General features: G+C 44.8%; 1 protein-coding gene across 1 annotated transcript in view; it reads right to left on the reverse strand.

The window, feature by feature from the left end:
• The window catches only part of LOC147716888 (interferon alpha-14-like), a 123,448-nt gene that overhangs the window by 68,803 nt on the left and 28,398 nt on the right, over positions 1–26,247 (reverse strand). Inside the window, exon 6 of the mRNA XM_086919820.1 lies at positions 16,518–16,701. Within this exon, the coding sequence (XP_086775946.1) occupies positions 16,518–16,701 (184 nt within the window). The remainder of the gene's footprint in view (positions 1–16,517; positions 16,702–26,247) is intronic.

Raw genomic sequence — 26,247 nt, forward strand, 5'->3', positions numbered from 1 at the left:
ATCATGTACAGTCCCCTTTGAATGTCAACAAGACATGGTCCGTCCATTGAGATGAAACCTCACATAGACCATGAAGTGCATTGTTTTTTGTGGCCCATTTCAACGCTACCTTTCCTGGTGAATAGTTGCTGTAAAAGTAGTTAATCTACAGCTCACCAACCATTGCACTGAGAATACTCTACTACACAAGTCGCAATCTTGTTTCCAAGCTGCACACTCCACTGAAACTGCATTGCTCTTGCTTAGTGAAACCCTGGGACAACGAGCAGCCATGAGTCAGACTGATGCACAGATCCCGTAGCTTTTCTGTGCAGCATTTGACACCGTCTCTCATGGGTTAATTGTCCTGTGACTGGAGTCATGTGGAGTCAAGACCTTAGCCCTTAGATGGATGAGTTATTTAATTACATCAAGGGGCGTTCATGTGTTACATTTCTTCTTGATTTTCTTCTGAAAGTACTCTCCTCCTACATGGAGGCCCTGAGGGCTCGATATAGAACACCAAACAGTTTGATCTATATTTGTAACCACTTTCCAGCATGGTGTAGGTGTACTGGGTCTCAATTGTATCATATACTGATGATACTCTGCTTATCTCCACACTGTTCCAAAATCCAGACCTCATTGCCTAACAATTTTCTCTGTGTATGGAGGCTGTTACTGCATGGATAGCTAATCACTGCCTGAAACTTAATGGTAGTTCAACAGAGGTGATGTTCGTAGGAGGAGCGTCATTCGTATGGACATCTGCCTGGTGGCCTCATACGCTTGGTCAACTCCCAAATCACAAAATAGACGGGAATTACTTTCTTATATGCCATGACTCCAAATTCCGTATGGGAGCCAAATTAGTAAAGTAGCAGGTACATGTTTAGGAACACTGCAAGTCCTGAGTCAGGTCTGGGACCTACTTCCCATCAGGGTCGGCAAACCGTTGTACAGGTAGTGGTCACATCTCATATTGATTTGTGAAATCTCTTGTATCTTGGTGTTTCAATGATTTCAGCTGAGAAACAGTACTACCTATTGAATATGCAGCAGCTCGCATTGTGTATATCCAACCATGGACTGGGGCATATGATCAGGTAGGGCATTAGATTTGTTGCTGAACACTGCCACTAGACGGGCGAAACTTTTGACACTGGTCTTGATGATTTGTCCATCAGTCTTTTGGCTGCCAGACATTGGGGCTCATTGCCAGTGGTGCTGGGCCCTGAGCCATGGGAAGCCACCTTCTGTAAAAGGCTAATTACATGGCTCTTCGCAAAAGGCATCAAGAACTGGCAGACATGCAGGTTGTTTCCTCTATCTTGGTCCACCATCTGTGTATCTGCTATTGTCACAGGGACACAACTGCGGGGTGAGCATACACTTTACAAAGGATGAATGTGAGACTAATTTTATTGTATGTGTGGACTAATCTAGTTCATCAGGCACACTGAACGCACATGGGTTGTCCACTCACGCACACACAACCTTGTTATTGTACCCCAAGCCACCATTGAGTACATGTAGGCCACCACTGAGTTGGTGATGCACAGTCACCCTGTGGTATGGTACACACCACCTTCAACAGCAATGGACACAACACTGCAGTTGTCAGCAATGGCACAAGACTACATGTATCTACAACTGGCCATGCACCCTTGTCCCATTGTGCAACTGCTACATACAGCAGGCACTGGAGGACAACTCAGTCAGCACCAACATTTAACTTGGTTGATGTATCTGTGTATGCATGTGGTGGAGCTGGTGCAGGCTTTGGGATATTGTGGGACAGCACCACCAACATTGACATGAAGCTTCTGTTCATCATCAACAACACACACACACACACACACACACACAAATGCTCTTCCATGTGGATATTCTGTGATTTGCAACATTGACGAATCTGCAGCTGGTACATCATCTACACAGGGAATATATGGCCCATCCTTCTGGTGACGTAACCTACAGCATGTGTGATCACCTGGTTGGCCATTGCCTTCAGATGTACGTACCACTAAGCTAGGTACATGTGCACCATATTTGAAACCTCCATCGCCATGTACCTACAGGTGTACCGAGTGGCCTGCATCTGCCTCGCCTGCCTCTGCATCCTCCATGCAGCCTTCATAAGTTTTCCCACATTGTTGTGTGCTAATGGGTCACACACAGTAAGTGACGTCAAGCTGGGCTACATTAAGCATGAGCGGATTTTGCGGATTGGCAATCCGCGAATTTGCGGATTTGCAAACTCGCAATCCGCAAAATCCGCGAATTCCCGCGAATTTGCGGATTTTTTTTTTTTTTGTGTTCGCCCGTGTTTCTGCCAGTTCGCGAGGGTTTTTACAATTTCGCAATTTGCGAACTTACCTGTCGGGTCGCAAGTTTTGCGAACTTGTTGTTTCTACGTGTCCAACCTGTTTGGGACACTCTTCTTCATCACTGCCACTCTCTGTCACCACTGCCACTCTCTGACTACTCATGCCACCCTCTGGCCCACCCATGCCACCCTCTGTTTCATCACCACACCCTCTGGTTGTCCAGTGTACATTATTTTTGGCAAAGCAAAGCACACCTTCCCTGCCTCAAGTGACCTGAATTAATTTGGGGCTGATTAATGTGTCACAGAATATTTTTTTAGCTGGCACCTGCTTCCTTAGTGCGCCCTGATTAGTGATCTTTTGCACTTGCTAAGTGCTTTCATTGTTGCAAAATTAGTTACAACACCTGCCCTGCCCCAACTGACAATAATGAATTAGGGGCTGATTAATGGATTTTAACTTCCAGCCTGGCTCCTGCTTGTCTCCCTTAGCTGTAATTCAGGACCTTTGTGGCATATGTGTAACTATTCTGAGGTTCAGAGCAGGGTCACATAATAGTTGCAACTGGCAACTGAACTCTGGAGGGGCCCCTCAGGAAGCACTACAGGAAATGGCTACTAATGATGAGCCTGAACTTTTGAACCTGGTAAGTAGTTACTTTCAGTTTTGCTAAAATCGTATTTCTGCAATTTCGCACTTATTCGCGGGGCGCGAACTCACGCGAACAGTGCGAGCAGTGCGAGCAAAATCCGCTGCTCGCGGATTTGCGGATTTTTCAGGAAATTCGCAAATCTCGCGGATTGCGGATTTCCCGAAAATCCGCAAAATCCGCGAGCGGAACGGATTTTCCGCCCATGCCTAGGCTACATTTGCACACTATATGGCAACATGTCCACATCTGCTGTGGGATTCATCCTGCCTGTCCAGGACAAAAAATGCACAGTGGGCCTTGTGTTTAAAATTTCTTTGTGAGTAATGTTTCTCCATCGCACATGCATGTTTCCCACCTCTCACCACATTTGCTTGGGGTGGGGGCAAGGGTCTACACCTTAGAGTGAGGTTGATCAACGTATCTAGCTGCAGTTCCCACAGTTCATAGTGTTAGTGTGTCTGGTGTGGGGTGATGTTGTTTGAACTGTTGTATGGGATATTGTGACATGGACATTTGCACATCTCTGTTTTGCATGTATGTAATGTTGATGCAAGTGGTATGTTGGATTGGTACTTACCAACTAGGACTGAATTTCCATATGTCCCATCCTGCAAGTGCTGATTTATGATGGACTGTACGAATCACGCACACTCCCTGGGAACTTGGCTATGACATTTGTGAACAGTGCACGGTGGTCCACTATCGCAGGCACATTCATGGAGTGAGTGTGCTTTCTGTTGTGACATATGTGTGTCCTGTCCGCAGGGGGCACAAATCGGACATGTGTGCAGTGTATTACGCCCACAGCTTGTGGGAATCCTGCTATGGCATGGAATCCTTGCTTGACCAGGAGATGTTCCTACATGGTGTTGGGGAAGTAGAGTTGCTGGGGTATCAGGCTGATTATGCCCTCAAACACAGTTGAGAGGAATATTGAGAAGGATGACTGTGAGACTCCTCCAAGTCTGGATGTTGTAGGTTGAAAAGTCCCTGAGGCCAAGAAATGCAGCACGGCCAGCAGCTTTGTTTGTGGGAGGATATTAGTTATCCGCTGGGTTGGTGGTGTCAGTCTGTGGGCTATATGGTCCAGGATGTAGTCAAAGGATGTCCATTTGAGCCTGTGGTGGGCTATGACATTGTCTGGTTGTAGGTCACCAAGGATGAGCCGTCTGCGCAGGGGCCGCTATCCTCTTTGGCGCAGCCTTGGTGGTGGTCCAGAAAGTGGTGACAGTGGCATTGGTGGTTGTTACCTTTGTGGCTCTCCGAGCTGAATGATTAGTGCCTCCATGGCATCTGCAAGTCCTCAGCTTGGTGTCTGGGCTGGTCTCCCTTATTTGACTCATTGTTTCACCAGTTTTTCAGTTTTAGAACTGGTTTTAGCAGTTCTTATTTATCTCCAGCTAAGGGGCATTAGCGTGACTTTTTTATCGCTAAGCAGGCCCAGGCGATCATTGCTAATAATCTGATAGTGTGTTAGCGACTTTTTTCGTGAGATTTAGCGAGGGTACGCCTACTTCGCATATCATTAGCGATATTTATCGCTTCCATGCATGGCGATAGTTTGCATGGTTGCTTGCTAATAGGGCGATAAAATTATTGCCGCTTTAGCGGGAAAAAGTCCTGCTAAAGCAGCGATAGTGCCCTTGCTAATATGCCCTTCAGTTCTCCATTATTCGTGGATACATCCACATCACTTTGTGAAGTTTCAAGAACCTGGACAGATGAGGAATTCTGCCATGCTTCACCCCCTCTGGTCATTTAGGACGTATAAACATAGATGGTCTTGGATCTGGCTTAAAGATCACACTTTCTCAAGCAGGCACCACTCTCTGGGTGTGTGGAGTGTCTACCCAATTAGGTATCCCAGCATATTTCACAGCAGTGTTGGGGAGCAGGATCACCTGATAGGGCCTTCCCACCTCGGCTCAAGGCAGGATTTTTAAACATGCTTTTTGATCAAAACCCAGGGCCTCATTTATGTAAAGTGTTGCATCGCTGCAGTAAAACAGCGATGCAACACTTTTCAGTGCACCCTCCTTGCGACACCATGGATGAACCGTCTTTACTGTATGGCGCTCCATGTCACAAGGATTGACAGATACGTCAGCAATCCTGATGTATCTGTTGAAAAAACGGCACATTGCTTCAGTGTATCTGGAAACAGATGCAACTCTAGGAATGTGTCATTTCACATGTGGAAATCCCGATGTGAAAAAGTCTGCATCTTGTTTCGGAGTGGTGGTGGCAGCTCCAACCTGGTGGGAACGGAATGCACCATATCAGCTAACCCTTTACAGTAGTAGAGCATCATGTCATCTGTGAAGTTTACTAGTACGTTGGCAGGCACAGCAGGCAGTCACACAGCACGTCCTATGAGTATTGTGTGGGGTGATAATTTAGTCATCTGTCAGGAGTACTCCGGATACTCAGCAAACACAAATGATAAGGCATTTGGCCATTTCAATGAGGTAAATGCACAGACTTTGGCCAAACATGATTTCAGTGTCCCATTTAGCTTTTCAGCTCTACCTGAAACTTTTGGGCGATAGCTACAATGCAATTTCTGTTCCACATGAAATACCACACACAGAAATCTAGGGCCCTCATTATTAAATATGGTCCCTCGGTTTGACTCCAGAAATCCAAACCACGTGTTGTGAGTTCCTTTTAGGGCACACTGAGTTCTCCCTTATTTTAGTCTAACAGCATGATTGTAGACCACTTTGCACACATTACAGACAGCAAATTTGTTTTTGTGCCACAATGTTATTTTAGAATTACGCTGCACATGATTTTATAAATCAGATCCCTTTTCTGGGACTCAATCTGAATATTTTGTACCAGGTCGAACAACACCGTGTCCTGTATTTTTTGCGATCGGTCAGCAACATAGCTTGGCATTTAGACACAACACAGAGGAGAAACAGCTGCTGTTTTCAAGTGAGGCACCTCTTATCATATACACCAAGACTCGCCTTTTGAAAACAGAGAGGAGGAAACTTGCAGAAGGAGAGCTCCCGGGACCCTCACTCAAGCTTTGTGCCACCAGAGATGCAGACAAACTAATCACCAAATACCAGGTAAAGGGCCTGGTTCTAATCACAGAGATCTCTGATATATCACTGTGTTCATGTAGTAAGGATAGGCTTAAGCTGATGTATCATAAACCATAATAGGTCTTTTCATTGCATATTGTTTACTTGCAATGCTGATCACTTTGCTCAGTTGCATATGTTTTCTAGTTGCTGCACGGTTGTTTCATGGTAGAGCACAATAGTTTCAATAAAAATTGTAAACGTTCCTCATTCCTCATGTCTTTCTTTTGTATATTATGGACAGGCATTAATGAGAAAAGAAAAGGTGACGATCTGTTTCCATGGTTCCCCTGAGGACTAGAGAGTTGTGTTCTGGGGTGCCTATGTACCTGTTACTCTGCGAAGGTTAGGAGGGCAGGTAAGGCACTTTGAGCTAGTTGAATTTGAGCTCATAGGTACTGAAGTGGCATGGTGACCTAGTCCCTACATTCTGACATCCTGTGATCCCCTGCATGGTTCTGTTTCCAAACAGAATCCTTGTAACATGTGAAATGAATTCTTGCAACAGCAATTTAGCTACAGTAAGGCTGTCATTTCTCTGTGTTGTGTAGGCTTCCACCTATCATGACAAAATGCACACTTAACCAGGATATATCTCAGCCTGTTACAAACAGGCATCTTGATAAAATCCGCAAAAAGAAAGAAGGGGTGGTAGTGTTCCCGAAAGGGAAATGTCCGCACACACTCTACACAAACAATTATTTTTTCTAAGTTAAGTACACATCATGAGTAAACAAGGTAATCAATAGGGTGCTTTAGAAACTCAAGGCACCTACCACCTAAAGATGCCGTTTGTACACACCAGAAGGTGTGTCACATGAATCCAAATAAGATAGAGAAAACAGCACTCCTGTGAATCAGTAATTATAACAGTTAGGGCAAAAGTAGAAGGCCCCTAATACATAAGACTCTAATAGTTATAGAGTAGACACAAAAGCACTTGATAAGGTAACATTCAAAGGCAATGATAGAGTTCCAAGATATAGTCCACTTGTTATTTGTTTTCTTCAATCTTTATTCTTATAATTCCAAAACACAGGTATTCCCAGCAAAATTAGACATCACCAACACGTGTTTCGTCCTACACAAGGACTTTTTCAAGGCATAAAGAAGGCGAACTGGAATGTAAGATGGGCATCAAATGTAGAAAAGGTAGGCCGAAATTGTAGAAAGGAATAATATATCCGATGTGTAAATAAATGGTGAGGAGTAAGGGTTCATAAAGTGACAAATGACAATCTTCCGGTCCAAAGTATCAATCACAGAGGTCAAATATGACCCAGCTAGTACGCTAGCTGCACAATTAAGTCATCGGTGGCAGAATATTGTATGAATGTCAGGTTCTAATAAACGAACACACGAATGTAGACCGGAGTTGTGGCAGAAGTAAAAACGACAACCATGATAAGTTGAAACGCCTAAGTAGGGCTATTACATATCCTCAACCGAACGGTTTCTGGAGCGCGCTCAGTTGAGGATATGTAATAGCCCTACTTAGGCGTTTCAACTTATCATGGTTGTCGTTTTTACTTCTGCCACAACTCCGGTCTACATTTGTGTGTTCGTTTATTAGAACCTGACATTTATACAATATTCTGCCACCGATGACTTAATTGTGCAGCTAGCGTACTAGCTGGGTCATATTTGACCTCTGTGATTGATACTTTGGACCGGAAGATTGTCATTTGTCACTTTATGAACCCTTACTCCTCACCATTTATTTACAAATCGGATATATTATTCCTTTCTACAATTTCGGCCTACCTTTTCTACATTTAATGCCCATCTTACATTCCAGTTCGCCTTCTTTATGCCTTGAAAAAGTCCTTGTGTAGGACGAAACACGTGTTGGTGATGTCTAATTTTGCTGGGAATACCTGTGTTTTGGAATTATAAGAATAAAGATTGAAGAAAACAAATAACAAGTGGACTATATCTTGGAACTCTATCATTGCCTTTGAATGTTACCTTATCAAGTGCTTTTGTGTGTACTCTATAACTATTAGAGTCTTATGTATTAGGGGCCTTCTACTTTTGCCCTAACTGTTATAATTACTGACTCACAGGAGTGCTGTTTTCTCTATCTTATTTGGATCTTGATAAAATCCAACTGCTTCCTGTTAAAGTGTCCTCCTGATCTCTATGTATTACTTAATGTTACAGTGATTCTCATCCCTACAGTCATCTGCTGACATGTCACACACCTTTGTCATAGCTCTTCAGCTACAACTCTGAAACGAAGATTAAACCAGTTCTGCCTGAACAAGCTAACCTTTAAAACCCTTCCAATATGTCCAGTGCTATGGAAATATTGTGTAAAGGTAAATAACAAGCTGTCCGGCAACAATTATATCCTATCTGCTGAAACTCAAATATAATTTGCATTTTTGACACGCCCTGCTCATTTTTATTATTGCTGCTCTGCCTCTGAGACTTCTTCCTGTAACCTTTAAATTTCTTCCCACTTATCAGCTACTGAGAAAAGAATTGAAAAGGTAGTGTTTTCATCAGATTAATTTGTATATTCTTTGTGAAATGTATTTGCCACAATTTTACAATACCGGGCAACTTCATCAGCATATCTAATTCCAACTGTGCCTTAACATTGACATCTCTGTGGGCTGCACATTGAACAACAGCAATTTCATATGGTAATTGTAAACCTTCTAACAGTTACATCACATATTCTCTATTTCAGATCTATTTCAGATTGTTGATCCAGATGATGTGATAAATCCCAGTTGTGAGTTCAACTGCCCAAAGTCATGGACCACACCAAAGCCATTCTGACTATCTGCAAACATAGTCACTCACAATTGAGCTGAAAGATTGCAGGCTCGTGCAAGGACAATTTAATTAATTTAATTAATTAATTCATTTAATGAATTACCTCTGCCACTAGTGCAGCGGTAACCCCACAAAACCAGGAGACTTTCACTTCTTCCTAAATTGTACAGATAGCATAAGCTGCTCTCAAAGTCTCCTCATTGTCTCTTAAACATGAGCCATCCACAAAAATTACATAGGCGGGCTCATCAAGAGGTTAATGTTAATGTTTGATGTTTGGTTTTGACTTTGTGCATAAATCCATAGCATCAAAGCAGTCATGTTCAGCCTCAGCTCCAGCTATCTCATTTTTAGGCAATGGTAACAATGTAGCTGGATTGAGAGTATGGCAATTCTTCAGCACTATATTTTCTGTTGCATGAAACAATTGTTCATACTTTGTAAGTCTGCTGTTCGTCAAATATTCGGATTTAGTACAGGTGTGCAAAATGTTTACTGAGTAATGGACCATCATTATAAGAGGATGTTCTATCACTATGTTCTCATTTCTCTGACACCAACAGCCACAACCGCTTTAAGGTACCAGAGCAGATCTGCGGTAACAGGGTTGAAAAATACGCATAGGTCTCTAAGATGTTCATGTAATTGAGTAAGCACTGAGAGAGCAAAACCAAGAAATTTTTGTCCCACGGAAGTGGATCAGGAACATTCTTGTGCATTACCCTCAGTAAAGGTGTTGCTACAAGGGAAAAGCTGTGTATCCACTGTCTACAGTAGCCCACCATTCCAACGAATATCCTGGCTTCTATCTGTGTTCTAGGTAGATTCATTTTAAGAATGGTTGGTATTCTCTTTTGTGACACTTTTCTCATTCCTTTTTCAATGAGATGTCTCAAATATACGTCCTCTTTCTGACAGTATCCAAATTTGCCAGGGGACACTTGATGTACATTCTAAGCCAAATGATTCAGAAGAGCAATTGTGTCTCATTTAAAAAACGTCTTCTGTCCTTGATGCTACAAGTAAGTCATCAATATACTGAACAAGAACTGAATTGCAAGGCATTTTAATTTCTAAAGATTCTTTTTCAAGATCTGATTCAAGATTGAAGGGTTCTCTGTATACCCTTGTGAAACTCAACACCATGCCAAAAATCCTTTTCTGAATACAAATAAGAACAAGAACTGACTGTCTTTATGAAACTGGATAGAGAAAAAGACTTGGCAGAGATCCACAATGGTAAATCACTCTGCGTCACGGTGTTTCTGAAATAGTATTGTAGCTGCGTTCAGTAACACTGGACATCACTGAACTACCATATTGTTAATTTTTTTAAGATCTTCTAAAAATCTATACCTACCGTGAGGATTCTATAAACCCATAATCAGTGAATTGCCAAAACTTCAGACGATTTCTTATTAAGAATTCAAACACATGATGAAGATTTTAGGAAGATGGAATCTGACCTCATGGTTGCCCAAACTTTTTTCCTGGTGTTTTGATGGTTTTTGACTTAGTTTGGCTGGGATCCTGCTATTCAGGGATCCAGCCTATCTGCTTTCCTCTCTAAATTGATTCCTAGTACTTTAGGTACATGCCCATTTGGTTACTGGGGTACCCTTGTGAGTCCCTAGTATATGGTACACTAGGTACAAAGGGCATAGGCACCCCAGAGGCCTACTAGGGGCTGCAGCATGTATTATGTCATCCCTGGGAAGCCTTCCAAAATGACACCACAGGACTGCTACTGCAGCCTGGGTAAGGTGTTGCATGCACCCCTTACTAAGATATAGGTTATCTATATCTACCTTTAATCACTCCACATAGAAAACTATCAGTCTCCCCTATGGCAGGCCTAAACAATCCTGAAGGCAGGGTGCTTGGTTTTGGGTGAGAGGGTGCCCATGCATGATCAGGGCCCCTTTGCAGCCTTTGGAACCTATTCTCTGGGGCTGTTCTGTGATGCATATAAATGAACAGGAGAGGGGAGGTAGAGTAACACAGAAGGATTCTTACTCCACAGAGTTACTCGCATAAACAAAAGGAATCCTACTGGGGTATTGGGGAAGTGCCCACCACTGTGGTATGGGAGCACTTAGTGTTTTGTAAAATACCCCTCACACACCAAAAGGCCCCTTGGTGTCATGCTTCATCATAGGGGTCTTCGCACCCTTCTAACGGGATGCGGCGTGTTGCGACCTATGACTACGCAGGAGCACTTATAGTTTTGACTATATGTGGTGCATGTGATTGGGTATATTTTATATGTGAGTGGTGGGTTGAGGTGAAAAAATTAAAAAGCACCTGGCTCGTGGACGTACTTGAAAAAAAAGTATTCATGACCCCGGGCTGGTACTATTAAAAGAAGTGAAGTGCGAGGTAAACCTGTAGTGATTATGGACAGTACCTCAGGTGTGCGTCGACATGTTTCGGAGGCAAAGCTCCTTCTTCATGACGGGGGCACAACTTCCCCTCCTTACTCACGTTTCACTATAATGTCAAAAAATGTTTTTTGTGTTCTTAAAAAAAAGTGAAAAAATATATATATAGGCGTATGTAACTACAGGCTACTATGTGCCTCCAGCGGATTGGCTCAAGTTTATGCAAATTGCATGACCTGAGAAAAATAAAAATAAAAGGAATAATGGTCACCCTGGTAATGGGTAGTTCCTACAGGTGCAATCACCTGGAACAAACCATATGCTTTTAGCCCTGTGGAAAAAAGAGACACTTACAAAAGCACACAACATAGAAACATAACCCACTCTGATAATGTTTTAGAAGCTGTGGTCATACTTATCAAGTATTGCTTGCTTGCTTCATGAGCATTCAAGAACGTCTGGGGGTGATTGCTATGCGCAATCTAAGTAGAAAATAATGCAGGTTTTAGCGTGGTTCTGTACTTACTTTGGTTGCCATAATAAATGCTTGTTGCAAAACCTATACTCACGAACTCGGGATTACTCGTCCTCCGTCTTACCCCACACGCTGCTCCGCTGAACTGAATAGGAAGCCCAGGGTGTGTGGTATTTATTCTCGAAATTGCGTGTAAATCACTTGCCTCGTTAACGCCTAGGTGGATGTAAGTTTGGGCCCATATATGGGTAATCCGGCGTTAATTAGGTGTTTAGACGAGTAAATTAGTTAATTGCAAGCCCTTTTAAGGAAGATCCGGGCAGCCGCGGTGAGTATTTAGCCCCGTAGTCCGGTTTGCATAGTTCGCGCATGCGCGTGAAATGCTAACTGCTCCACGCATGCTCAGGAAGTGCCGTTTGTACAGCGCATGCGTTAAGGGTGGATAGATTCAACCGCGCATGCGTATTCCGGGGAAACAGTTACACAGGGAGGTGAGGGGTATTTTACAAAACACGAAGTGCTCTGTGATGCAGCCAGACCATATTCTCATAAGTGCATTATAACCTTGCGGTAAAGGCTAACTTTGTAATGGCTGCAGGGAAACCTGTCGTATTAGGTGTCAAACACTTTAGAATCCTACCCCCCAACCCTGCCAGTCCTGGCGGCAGGGGTAGAATTCCACCATCCTAGAGGGAGGGACATGTACACATCGGTCTGCCCGGTAACAGTTTAAAAAAGCCCTGACATTACAAAATGGATACTGCAGCCACAGACACAAGTCTGGCCTCCTGCTGCTGACTGAAACTGACGAAAGGTTTCCTGTCACAGGGAGGTGTAACCACCTCCCAGACAGGCCTTAGTGGATTGGGGCTTGGTGGGTGCACTCTAAGAGTGCTTTGAAGTCTGTCCTGAGGGCACATTTGGTGTCCCTTTGCATAGCCCAGTTCAAACCAGTTACAGGTGCTACTAGCCCCTGCTCTGGCATGAAACTTGACAAAAGAAGTGGATGTAGCCACCCCTCTTTCCAAACCCTTCCATAGGTGGGTCCCCTGAGTTAGTCAAACCCCTTTCTAAGGTATAAGTAAGGTACCCCTGGCAACAGGACTTTAGATATCCCTGGATGAAACGCTGCAGCTGAATCCTGGAACTTCGATGCTCTACTCAAGATTAGAGGACTAAAGAATCTCCCTTGGGGTCAAGGAGTGACTACCCTGCTTGGCAGGCACCATCAAAGCATTTGCTGGCCTGCATCTCTGAAGCTCCTGATGGACTCCGAAGTACCTGTAGCCCAGGAAGATGATTTCTAGACTGCTCAGAGGCCAACCCCAGTCCCCAGCAAAGCTGAAACGAGTGACGTGGAACTGCAAGTGCATTAACTTCTCGACGTCTCTTGAAGTTGTGCTTTTGAGAACTTGTAGCTTAAGCCCCGAGCACCATCTGCACTGAATATTGTGGGCCTACACTCCACGAGTGTTCCGTGAGCCTGCTTCTTGCATTTTCTCTTGAGGCCCCCGTGCGATCCCTGCTCCGTCAACTGGTGGACCCCTACGAATGCAACTCTGATTTTCCTTGGTCTTCCCTGGTTGCTCCAGATGTGCCCTGACTTCCCACCACGTTGTGAGTCCCTCGGACCTTGCTTGTCTACACCGAAGCATTTCCTTACTTTCTGTGTGAGTTGCTGTTGCCAAGGTTTGTTGGGTCCAATCCGGACACCAACACCGCAGCACTCGACATCCTTTGTGCAACAGCTTGATTCCAGATCCTGGTCAGCATCGACTCCCTGGTTCTCGTGGCTGAAGAATCAAGCTTCACCTCCTTCACCTGAAATCACCCAACATCGGTTGGCATTCACCTATCGTGCTCCTAGTCACTGGCTAGTGAACCAGACTCTGTCCCCGCTGCTTTCAGGTTCTTCTCATCTTCCATCCAGGCTTGGATCACACCAGACACTTCCCACTTGGACGGCAGCAGCACTTTGCAGCAGATCGCCATTGAAAAAGACGACGATTCCAGACACCAAAAGACACCTATGCACCCTGCTTCCCTGGGTGAGGTAACTCGAGTACTCCAGTGCTCCCATGGGTGATGGCCCTAGAACCCCTTAAGTCTACAGGGGTTTGCTCAAAGTCCTCTCCTAAGTGTCCCTTTTCTTTAAATTTCCATCCGCGACTTTCCCCATTGAAGTTAACAGTGATTTGCGGCTGTCTTCAGACACTGCACGTGTCCCCCTTGGGTCACCTGTGTCACTACCTTGGGTGGTTCCTTGTGTCGCCGGCACTTCTACAGGCTCTAGGCCTTGTGTCTAGCCAAATCATGGTTTCTTAATATATCGTTTGGTATGCCCCTAGGGCTCAACGTATATTGTGCTAATTTACTGTGTGCTATTGAGCGTAACTTATGTGCTTTGACCACTAGCCTCATAAAGAGACTAGTAGGGTATGTTTAGAAAAAATACATATATTTTATATATATTCCTGGAATGGTTCTCCTTTCATGTGGTCATTCATGGGGTTATAGGCTGGTAAAACAAGTTGCTTTACATTCCTTCAAGACTTAGCCTTAAGGCTGTTCTCCATATGTACCACTAGTATAGCTTTCAATAAAGGTTTTCTTTAACCTAGCATCAATAAGGGGTTGTTTGGACTGGTGCAAGGTGCCCACTATAACTAGTGGACAGCATATGCCAGGCCAACTTCTCACAAAGATGTCAATATCTGGTTATGTTTTCAATCACTTGAGTAATTCTAGCCACTGTTTCAGGCATAAGATTACATGGTGGTGTTCTCAGAAAGACTGTGTTCTGTGTTATGATAATTTGGACTGGTTCTACAACCTTAATTAGTCCTATATATTTTTCTGAAAGATCCAATACTTCTGATTTTACAGTGTTTCGCAAGGTGGGAGGTAAATCTTCTACTGTTCTAACAGGATACAATCCTACAGCTTTTCCTTGTCTGGCCCTTTTAACTCCTTAACCGCTGCACAAATTCCGCCGCAGTGCAGGAGTTCTAATGAGTGGGTGGGCCGCATCAGCCAACGGACGAGCGCAGCAATAGCGAGGTTGTGCTCTCAACGGCCGATGGCCGACGTGAGCATGAAAGGGGTTACATTTGACATCTTCATCATGTGTTTGAATTTCAACACCCTCCAGTGTGCAATAACTTGTGCAATTTAATTTACACAATAGGTCTTTTCCTAGCAGATTTACAGGACTCGAATCACACACCACAAATCGGTGATCTTCCTAAAATTAACCTGTTTTAATAGGTATATTTCTTTGAATCAGGGTTAGTTATTTGCTTATTTGTGTTTTGTACAACTTGGATCTTCTTTCACAAGAGGGGCAGGTCTGGGTTTTCCACTGTTCCTACAGTGGAATGGGAAGCGCTTGTGTCGATGAGAAATGGCACTTGGTTGCCATTTACCTCTCCTCTATGCAATCTTCCTCCCTCCTCAGGAACCGTCATTGTGAATTGATTGTCAGAATTAAAATTCTCATTCTCTAACATGGAAAACTGTTGAAATGGATTCTGGTTTTGAAAGTGAATTGAATTTGTTCTTCATACCAGATTCATACTGAATCTGGAATTATATGTATCTTGTGGGGCCATTGGAGCCTGTGGGACCTGCATCATAGGGTCTGATGACTGTGTTGACATCTGTATTTGTTGAACTGGAACCTGAAGTGGAACATTTTGCCTTTGCATTTGGTTGACATCTTGCATTGTCCAACAACCTTGATTCGGATTCTGTCTACGCTCTCTCGTCCAATGTCTGAGCCTGTTTCAATAGTGAAAAGGGGTCGATTACTTCAGTGTTGCAATTGCTGCCCCTGAATTTGGATCAACAGGAATACTTCAACCTCTCCCCTGGGAAGCACCCAACCACCTTGGAATAAATGTTCTCCACTCTGAAAACACCCTGCATTCCACCCACATTCCCTACATACGACTGATTATGAAACCCATTCTGAGCCAGTTTAGTCTGAGCCAACAATTCTTTAACCACATCGCTGCTTGCAGGATTTCCCTCCTGTGCTGGACCACAATTAAAACGGGTGTGGTCATGACGAGCTCAGCTCGTCATGAGCACACAAGCACTGTGCTGCATGACGAGCTGAGCTCGTCATGAGCATGGAAGGGGTTAAGCCTCTTCTGCTTCATCACTTGTTCATCACTACAGTATTTCACATACCTCAGGATCTCAGCCAAGAGTTTTGTCTGCTAACAAATCATAATCTGTTGTACGTGCATATTGATTTCTGGTCGGAACCCAAGAAGGAACTGTGACATAAAACTCCTCATTTCTTCCTCTTCAGGATTTTCTTTTCCAATATGCTGTTTAAATACATGCAACAATCATTCATGATTGTTGCAGGTAGTGTTGATTTTTTTGCTTCTTGAGTAGTTCTATGGATCTCCAACCAATCAATGTCCCTTGGTCCAACTTTTCCCTTGAAGAAGGTAATCACCCCATTGTACTTTGTCATTCTATTGGTGAGGGTGCACGCGTACTCACATCTCTTGGAAGTTCTGCAAGTGGCCATTGCAAAACAATCTTACATTCAGCTCATAAATCACTCGGTACCAAAATACCAAAGAAGGTACTCAAGTCTGTCAACAATGGCCTTGACTTTTTCACTCATCTGTCAACATGTGTATACCACTGGGCATATTTGTCTCTCAATTTTGGAAAGTTATTAGTGAATATCGCAGGATCACCTCTACTCCATGGTAAAGGTATGTACCCTCTACCTGGTATATCTTATTGAGAAAGTTAGAGCCTCATCTTCATCTGGGGGTTCTGGTGGTGGCTTACCATTAGCTTCTATAATCTCTGGTTGTTTCTTTTTCTTTTCTTGTTCCTTTGTCCACTTGTTCTCTAACCTGTCAAACTTGTTCAACTTTCTAATGCACTTCAACAATTTATCAGTGTGTAATCTCATTCCTGAGGCCCATATGGTCACAATAACGTTCTTATCCAACTGTCCCCTAAAGCTTATCTGTAAAGGGATGCTCTTAGTGAGATCTACCTTGTATTTACCTAGCAAATCTGTCAATGTATCGTGTGTGGCAGCTGCACAGCCTTGTAATTTCTTTACTCATGTTTATAAGTTCATTTTTGTGATATTGATTCAAAGTAAAATGTCTAAACATCCTTTAATGCTTTCTTCCAATTCCACCTTCAATTTTGGTACATCTAAAGGTCTCATCCTCTCCTGACTAGTGGTTGGTTTCTATGTATCTCCTGTTCTTTTGTTTTCTTCTTTTCAGGAGTTTCCTCAAACTATAGGAAAAAAAACATCATCAAATGGTCCTGTCTCTCCCTGGCCAATTGGTGTTGTAAAAACAATCCTTCTCCCTTCTTTCCGTGACTGAACATTCTGGGGTGGGGTCCAGGCAACAATTGTTTTGTGATGCGGGGATGCACCCTGTTGTAGCTACTCCTCCTACAACACCTGGAACAACAGGATTCAGAATGATATTGATTGGTGCAGTTGCAACAGGAACTGCTAATGTATGAGCTAAAACAACCTGTGACATTGGTGAAGGAATTGCCACATTAGAAGCTGTAAGACCTGGATCAATTACCATAGAGCTACTTCGATAGGTACAGTTGCATTTGAAAGTGCTGGAAGTGGTCTGTCAATCTGAATTGAATTTAGGTCAGCAGGAGCTGTAACCGTTGGGCCACTAGTGGTTGCAATACCTTATGTACCTTCGGTTGGGGATACAAATGGTGGTGGACATGAAGACAACAAAGCATCTAAAGTGTACTCCCCTGAATCATTGTCACTTTTTATTGCAGACTCCTAATCATCATTTCCCAGCTTTCGATTATTTTTAGGATTCTCTGTTGCTATTGCTGGGTACTTTCTAGCTCCCTCAACTAATAATTTTCCCCATCTCTGTTGTCCTTCATCCCACTGACCATCAGCATAATTTTGTGTGGCTCTTTTTTCTCTTCTGATACCTTTTTTTCTCTTTGGCATCAGCTGCTCACTTTCAAGCATTTAATGCGTTGTACTGTGTGGGTGTAGGGTGTTCTTTCATTTCATATAACTTTTCCCTCAAATGTTCAATAATCTTTAAATCAAAAGTACCATATTCTGGGAATCTGAATGCTCCTTCACTTTCAGTGATCTTCTGCCACTGATGAAGTCACAAACCTGTATGAAGCGCTACATTTGTCGCCATATCGGTTAACCCTCCTTTACAATTATTTTGTACATGACATCCTAAAACTTTAAGCAAGCAGAATACACTAATAACTTTGTCTGAAACAATTGAAAGTAAAAATAATCGGACGTCCTCACACACACACACTGAGGAAATCTCGACCAGCAGGAACAGACGCTGTGTTAGTCCTGGTATCCTTGGCATGGTTTCTCCCCAAATTTTGCCTACAGCCATTCTGTCTTTAGTGACTTCATTTATTCTAGCCTTAAGACTCTACCCACTTTACGACTGATAACCAGTGCTATAGTGCTGTGCTTTCAGATTAAAACATGGTAGCTTTAGCTTATACCCAATTGGCATATTTAATTTACTTGTAAGTCCCTAGTAGAGTGCCACAATATGTGCTCAGGGTCTGCAAATTAAATGCTACTAGTGGGCCTGCAGAACTAGTTGGCCCACCCACTTAAGTAGCACATTAAACATGTCTAATGTCTATCAGTGCATAGCCTGTATGTGCAGTTTGAACTTCCATTTCGATCTGGCAAAATAAACCTTTTACCAGGCCCAGACCTTCCTTTCAATACATATAAGTCACCCCTAGGGTAGGCCCTGGACAGCCCAGAGGGCAGGGTGCATTGTTTTAAAAAGTAGGACTTGCCGTTTAAGTTTTACATGTCCTGGTAGTGAAAAACTCTGAAATTGTTTTTTCACTACAGCAAGACTTAGCTCTCACATAGGACATTAGAATTGCCTTAATACATTTTATAAGTGCAATTCCCAGATGGGAATAGATACTTGTTCATGTTTGGTGTCTCTGGAATCACAATTTAAAATCCTAACTCATGGTGAAGTCAGATTTTAAAGTGCAATTCTGAAAATGCCACTTTTAGAACGTTACAAAAGGGGGTGGTGATGGACGGAGCATCTGCTCCGTCCATCACCACCCCCTTTTGTACCGCTTTTGGCCGCCATAAGTGTGGCAGGGTATGCTCAGACGTGAGTCCCTTGCTCACTTTGCCACTGGATTCAAGCAAGCCGGGCTGAAGACAGCTGGAATGCCAGAAACTGGTCCTGGGAAGCTTGTTTCCGGTCCAGGTAAGACATGGCTTGGCAGTTCGGGCTGGACAGTTCCCATGAGGCACAGGGTCAGACTGATTTGCATAGAGCCATGTCTGAACTGGGGTGGCAGAGTGGGCTAAAGAACAGGGATTGATTAACCCCAGATCTTTTGACTGGGTGTGAGTGTTTGATTGATTCAGATGCTCCGTCCATCACCACCCCCTTTTGTACCACTTTTAGAACGTTGACATTTTCTTGCCTTAGCGATTTGGCGCCTGCAGCATGTCTCTACATCAAATGACAAGGTGTAGCTGACAGTTGAGCTTTGTATATTAATACTTGACAGCCACACACAATGAGGAGCTTAGATTTGACTGGATGGGCCATCACTGGCAGGATGGACAGGAGGAGCTGGGCACAGCCCTACTTACACTTGAATAGGCTGCGTCCTGCCTTTACACAAAGGGCTGCATACCCCCTGTTGTCAGTCTGGATCCAGGGCTAGGAAGGCCAGGCATTTGTGAACTTCAAAGGCCTGCCTCTAAAGGCATCTCCCCACTTCAAAGGTACAATTGTGTATAAATACTGGACCTCAGACACCAACTCTTCATTACACTTCTGGACCTGTGGATACTCGGCCCGGAAGATGGACTCCTGTGCTGCTTCAAGGACTGAACGCAAGAAGGGTATGGAGTTCCTCTGAGTCCAAGTGAAAGAGCAGGGACATACTAAAGGTGGGGATAAGCCATGAGTAGCCCCACACTGAAAAGAGAGGGAGGGGAATTCCCCTTTTCGGAACTCGGGCTCTCACACACCTAGCGAGCTAGGTGTCATGCTTCATCATATGGGACTGCCCCTCATCAGGTCGGCGCTGCAATACCTGATGGGCACCCAGTATGGGGCTCTTTTGTTCCTGCTGTTGGGTGCAGTGGGGGTGAGGGGCCTAGTGTGTGTAGATGTGGGAGAGAAGTGAGTTAAAACAGGTCAGTTAGCCCTAGCAATTATTTATTCAAAAGGTAAACTGCGTGATTAAAAATATAGAGAGTGGCAGTGAGCTAGAGGCAATGTATCTAGCTGTATGTGCCCCACTCTCGGTCGGTCAACATGTTTCATGCCATGAGTGTCAGGAGGATCAGGGCACTTCTTCAGGACCAAACTGAATGCTATCTACACAACCTGTAAGTGAAAAACTACATACCACGTCCTCAGGTCAATAACCTCTACTGTTGTCTAGTGATGACTGCAAAAATATCCGGCCGTCAAAAAGAACACCAATTTGGGTCCAGCGTTCAATGAGCGCTATGTCTGCGACCTACTCTGCTGCCGGAAACCAGGATGGACTGCCACTCTGCTGGATTTTTGCTCTAAAGGAACTGCTGCCCTGCTGTGCGGACCTGCTGCCCTCTGACCTGGGGAAGAAGAACTGACCCTGCAACTTCATCAGGCACCGAGGACTCCAGATGACTCCAAGGGGTAGTCTGCTGGCCTCCTCATCTAAGTCTCAGGAACACAAAAGGCTCCCCAGCCAGCTTCTGGATTTAGCTGCAGCGAGTTACTGACCCCATGTCATATCCCTCAGGTCCTCGACCCTTGGTGTGGCTCACTGAACTTAAACCAAGCTTTTGGGCTCTTCTCAACCTTAAATTGGCTCATTCGCCACGATGCCATGCCTTCAGTGCAGAGCGCCATCAGCCCGTCTCTTGGCACTGCAGCATCGACCGCTCAAGGGGGAATTTCGCTGCAGCAGGAGTGAATGGCAAAAGTGGGATGACCCATTGCCCCATACTGCATGCTGCAGAGGGCAGCCTTCAGAACAAATGGCAGCTGAACATACCATTGGGTAATGAGGGTTGATAATATAAAGCTTCTAAATCAAAGTCGGTCCTGGTCAGGGCCGGACTGGGAACTGAAAGCAGCCCTGGCAAATTTTGCCAGACCAGCCCCCGTCCAGCGCGTAGTGAGCCTGCCCCCGTCCGGCGCGTAGCGAATGAGAGCAGCGAGCGAGCCCGATGGCCATTAGGCGGGTTTTGGGGGGTTCTCCCCCCAAGAAATTTTTCAAAAACGACAGACCAAAATTGTGAATTTTACAGCACATTTCTCATTACATATTCAAATTGTATCAACTTTCAAAGCACAGTAAACAGTAGATGATGACCTTAAAGAACATCAGGTTACCCACCCAGTCATATGTATCCATAGAGAGAGAGAGGGAGACAGAAGAAGAGAAAGGGAGAAGTAGAGGGAGAAACAGAGGAAGAGAATGAGAGAGAGGAAGGAGTGGAATGAGAGAAAGATGGGGAGAAGGATGGAAAGAGATAGAGAGGGATGTAAAGATATAGAGAGGGATGGAAAGAGATAGAGAGAGGGAGGGGGAGATAGATGAGAGAGAGAGAGGGAGGGGGAGAGGTAAGAGAGAGGGAGGTGGTGAGAGAGAGAGGGAGAGGGAGAAAGAGAGAGGGGAGACAGAAATACAGGGATATAACATCTAATACAGATCTGTTCTTTCCAGCAGGCACATTAACCATCAGCGCTACTTTGAGGTGAGTCAAGACTGTCCCTAGATACAACTCCTGATCGATCTCTCTCTCTAGCAGGAACATTATTCACAAGAGTTATCTTTACAATTTTATTGTTGCCGAAAGCTGGACACACAAGGAACTCTGCAGCAGGTGCTTTTAAATCTTAAGTTATTGCGGCACTACACATTACACATGCACACATTATTAACTATCTGTGACCTTAAACACAGCCACATGAATCGCTCTTCTTTTTAAACATCAAGTCTTGGTTGGACCTTTACATTCCACCGCCCATTCCTCCACTTCTGGCTTGAACATAGTATTTCAAACCTTGGAGCAGTTCTTTCTAAGCCTTCATAGCTGATCGGTGCTACCTTGTGCTGAACCCAGCGGAAGCGTCACTTCTTAAAATGACCTGCCCTCTCTTTTTAAAATGTCTCCCACCACCAAATCTAGCCTCAGAAAACCAGAATGTTATATCCCATCATACGTCCCACACCTCTAAGAATTAGAATTTGTACTTCATAGAACACGGAGCACACCTCTCCCATTGAAAGGCCTGCCGTTCTACTCAGCCACCGATGCTTACGCCTGTATATCTAGATACATATGGGTCTTTGAAGCTGCTATCTAAGACTATATGCTGCTCTGGCACATTTTAAAGATCCTAACTCACATGCCACAGTCCTTATTGTCTTCTGTGCACACGTGTCATTTAAAATAATCCAACACTTTATTCTATAACATTATCGTAATTGTATTTCCCTTGCCCAGTCCTCCTTTCTGTTCAGTGTGGTACTGTGGTATGCAGTCGCGGCTGGCATCGACTATGAGGGGTGGTGGTGGTGGTGGAAATGGGCGGTGGGTAAAAAAAGGCCCTTCCTAAAGTGTCTGACAGACTTTCCGCTCTGAGCATGCGCTGCCTTATTGCTCGGAGATCCGTGCTCGCCATGGACAAGCTAAGAGACTCTTTGTCTTTCAGTCCTCTGGAACACTACTCTGCATTTCACTGTGCTGAGGTCAGCAGCAGCCTACACTTCATAGTCCTTTCCAATTTAGAAGTGAAAACAAATTGTCAAATAATCACAGACACTGCCTATTATGTAAAGCACCTGTTATTCAGGACCCAGGAGAGACAGCAACAGTAATACGCCTCCTTCTCAAGTGTTTAAATCAGGCCTCTTGTCTTTAAAAATATCCACGAATAACATCATGTCACGTGGCATGTCAAAGTGACCTCTGCAGCATAACTCGTGTCTCGTGTTCAAAAGCCTGGCTGTGCCGGATCTGATTCACAGATGTGTGGAAATGAAATTCCAACCTCCCCCAAGGTAAGCCAATCTTCTACCTTTTAGTGGGCTATTCTGTTTGAACGGCTCCGTTTTGTTGGACTCTCGGTCCGTCTAACATCAGCAAGAGCAACTAATTAACCTGGTGCCCAACCAGTCACAGTCCACAGTCCACAGTGAAACGCTGCAATAGCCTTTGCATCAGAAACTGTGGAACAAAATCCTCTCGGGAACCCAATCCAAGATGCCTGCTATTCGGCCTGGTATTACTTCCCACCCAGAGAGTAACCAGTAGAATCACGAGTTGATTTCTGAGGGTTTCCTCAGAAATAGAGAATGTCCCTGGCTGCATTTGGTGCATAAACTCCAAAGAGTTACAAGGGGCTTTTCTTTGGGGGCAGAGTGCCACCCTCATTAAAGGCTCTGTGCCCTGATATGCTTTAAGTTCTTGACCTTATGCCAGTCAGTAAGAGGCAGACCAGTGCTCTCTAACGTCATGCCCTGGTGAATGAATGAACTGAGAGTAATTAAGGGCAGATTATACTGTGTCAGAATTGCGGTCCACTGCCAGCCTCAAGTTTGGTTTGTCAGCTTGGGCACTCGCCCGCCTGAAAGTCGAGACTTTCAATAATGCAGCATGCGGAATTTATTAAAACGTGCTGGTATGCATACAGTATGTGATTGTTTCACATACACAGTCACTGTGATGAAAACATATTTATATTGCTTCCTGTGGGCCCAATTCTGAAAGCTTTTAGCGCACTTAAACAAGGCGTTTCACATATAGGGGCTAACCACGATTTGAGCAGTAATAATGGGATGGTAAGTCTGTATTCCAATTTGCTATTTCAGTGTGTTATGACTCCACCATTTCGGTGCAGTTCTGTGTTTGACCTGGTAATAAGGAATAACATAAAAATATTAAAGTACTGCATGTGTCTCCTCATACTTTCCCATTTACACAGCATGAATTTAACCTGCTTTTAAAAGGCAGAACTCTGTCTGGGTTTTACCATAACTTGCAATGATGGGCGAGGTAAAACCTAGAAACTTTTAATCCCGCCCCTTAGAGTTTTCAGCCAAAACAAGATTAATGTTTTACTCTGGACTGTCACTGGGCCCTTAACTTGATATTAGGACATAACCCTATCCCTAATACCAATGACAGTAAACGTGGTGTTTGAGGAGGACAGGAATGAAGGAAGATTTGGCAATCGATGAGCCAGACAGGTGTCATCCTCCTCCGGGGCCGTAAGCAGAGCAAGGTAATTATCAGAACAAGCCACTGGGTCGCATGATGGCACATAACATTTGCACCATAACCCAGTCCAGAGCTTTAAAAGTGTGCAGTGCATCACATGCCTGGCTCAGGCCTGGTCCCTCCGTCCAGACCACCACCACCACCACTGTGCGACGCCCCACCCGCCAACTTCAGTGTTTGTGCAGACATTGAAATCAAACAGTCAATAATGATTTGGATTATGAATGAATGAGTAATTGTCGGTACGGGGGCCCGGAAAAAATACCCTTACTCACGGTCACGGACACGGCGGGTCGTCGGGCCACCGCCGGCTGGTGGCACTGGCAGCCACAGGAGGAGGGTGGCCGAGGGCTACTTCCAGGGGCAGCCGCGGGCAGCCGGGGGGCAGGGGCAGGGCAGCGAGCGGCCTACCCACCAAAGTACAATAATTAAATTATGGTGGCCGCTCCTGTCTTCTCCTGGCTGGCTCTCTTGACGTCTGTTCTGATGATGGCTGCCTGCAACCTGGCTGTAGGGCACACTGACTCCGCAGTTTTAATTGCCCACTGTGCAATGCGCATGCGGGAACATCAGTTGCACCCTAGGCGGCGGCGCGTCTCAGGGCATGACTGCGCGCTGCGCACAGGCACCTCCCTCCTCCCTCCTGGAAACGCTTACGCTTTTTTTTAGATGGTTCAGTTGCACTAAGTTACAGTGTGCAAACACACCGCCGGTCACAGGCTTGTTGCTGCTGCAGTATGGGCGGCGCGCAGGCCTGCTGCTTGAAGGGAACTTGGAGACAGACGGAGACTAAGACTCGGGTCGGACCAAAAATCAGCCCCTCACTTTCAAAACCGGCCCCCTGATCCAAAATCGGCCCCCACCCCCTCCAGCCGACCGGGGGATTGCCCGGTGCCCGAAAGCACCAGTCCGGCCCTGGTCCTGGTAGGCCTGATCCATGGTAGATTTTTAGCATATCCACATTTAGATAAATGTAGTTATCTTCAAAATCTTGCATGGATCCGAGCCTCCAGGACCGACCTTGGAGAACCCTGCTCTAAATGTATGTATTATATATAATACGTTTTCTTCAAAGCAATAGTCTAGAGTTCTAAGTGTTCCATGTCACATCGTCAGCCCGTACCTTGGTTCTCAGAGGAGTTGAAGCTTCTTCGGGCCAACTGCAAGGCACTTGAAAGGAGTTGGAGGCGTAAATACTCCGTCTCGCAGAAAGTGGCCTATAAGGAAGCCCTTAGAGGTTACCATAAGCAGTGTAAAAGTGCGAGAGCTGCCTATACCACGAATACGGTAACGCAAGCGCAAAATTGTCCTCGAGTTCTGTTTTCCATTGTCAGGAAATTAACAGGAGCGGATACTACTCCAATTCCCCCTTCCTTGGATGAGGCTCAATGTCAGTTGCTGGCGGAGTTTTTTATTTCAAAGGTTGAGTGCATCTATGATTCACTGAGTTCTACTTCTTCAGCAGAGAAATCCCAGACTGGATTTTCGTTGTTGCCTGAAATTTCCGTCACCTCAGTGAAGCTCACGGAATGGCAACTGTTTGATGATGCCTCCTTCCTTGCATGCTTGAATAGTGTGAAATCAGGCTCTCCCTGTGATCCTTTACCTGCCAAAATCCTGAAGATGTTAGATCCCAACTTATATCAGGTATTTACAAAATTGTTAAATGCCTCTTTAAAGGAATCTCATGTCCCAGAGGCATGGAAACATGCAATGGTGGTGCCCCTGCTAAAAAGGCTGGTGCGGATGTTTCTAATCCTTCTAACTTCAGGCCGATATCCCTGTTGCCCATCTTTTCGAAAATCAACACTCAACTGAACCATCTAGTGGAGAGTTCTGGTTTTTTACACTCATCCCAGTCCGGCTTCCGAGCTCACTACTCCACAGAGACAGCACTACTCTGAGTTACGGAGAGTCTACGACACGGTATCGATCAAGGTGAAACATCTGCACTCATCCTGCTGGATTTGAGTGCCACGTTCGATACCGTGTCCCATTCCATCCTTTTGCGATCTCTCCGTTCCCTGGGAGTGGCAGGCCCGGCTTTAGCCTGGATTGCCTCCTTTCTTAGTGGGCGTACCTTCCTGGTTTTCTCGGCCAAAGCTACATCTACAATCTGCTCATTGGCTTATGGTGTTCCCCAGGGGTCTATACTCAGCCCCTTACTGTTTAATATCTACGTAAGACCCCTGGCTACAATTGTGGAGGTAGCGGGGCTGACGCTATTCTCCTATGCCGATG

The sequence above is a fragment of the Lissotriton vulgaris genome, chromosome 5 (assembly GCF_964263255.1).
Source record: "Lissotriton vulgaris chromosome 5, aLisVul1.2, whole genome shotgun sequence".
NCBI lineage: Eukaryota > Metazoa > Chordata > Amphibia > Caudata > Salamandridae > Lissotriton > Lissotriton vulgaris.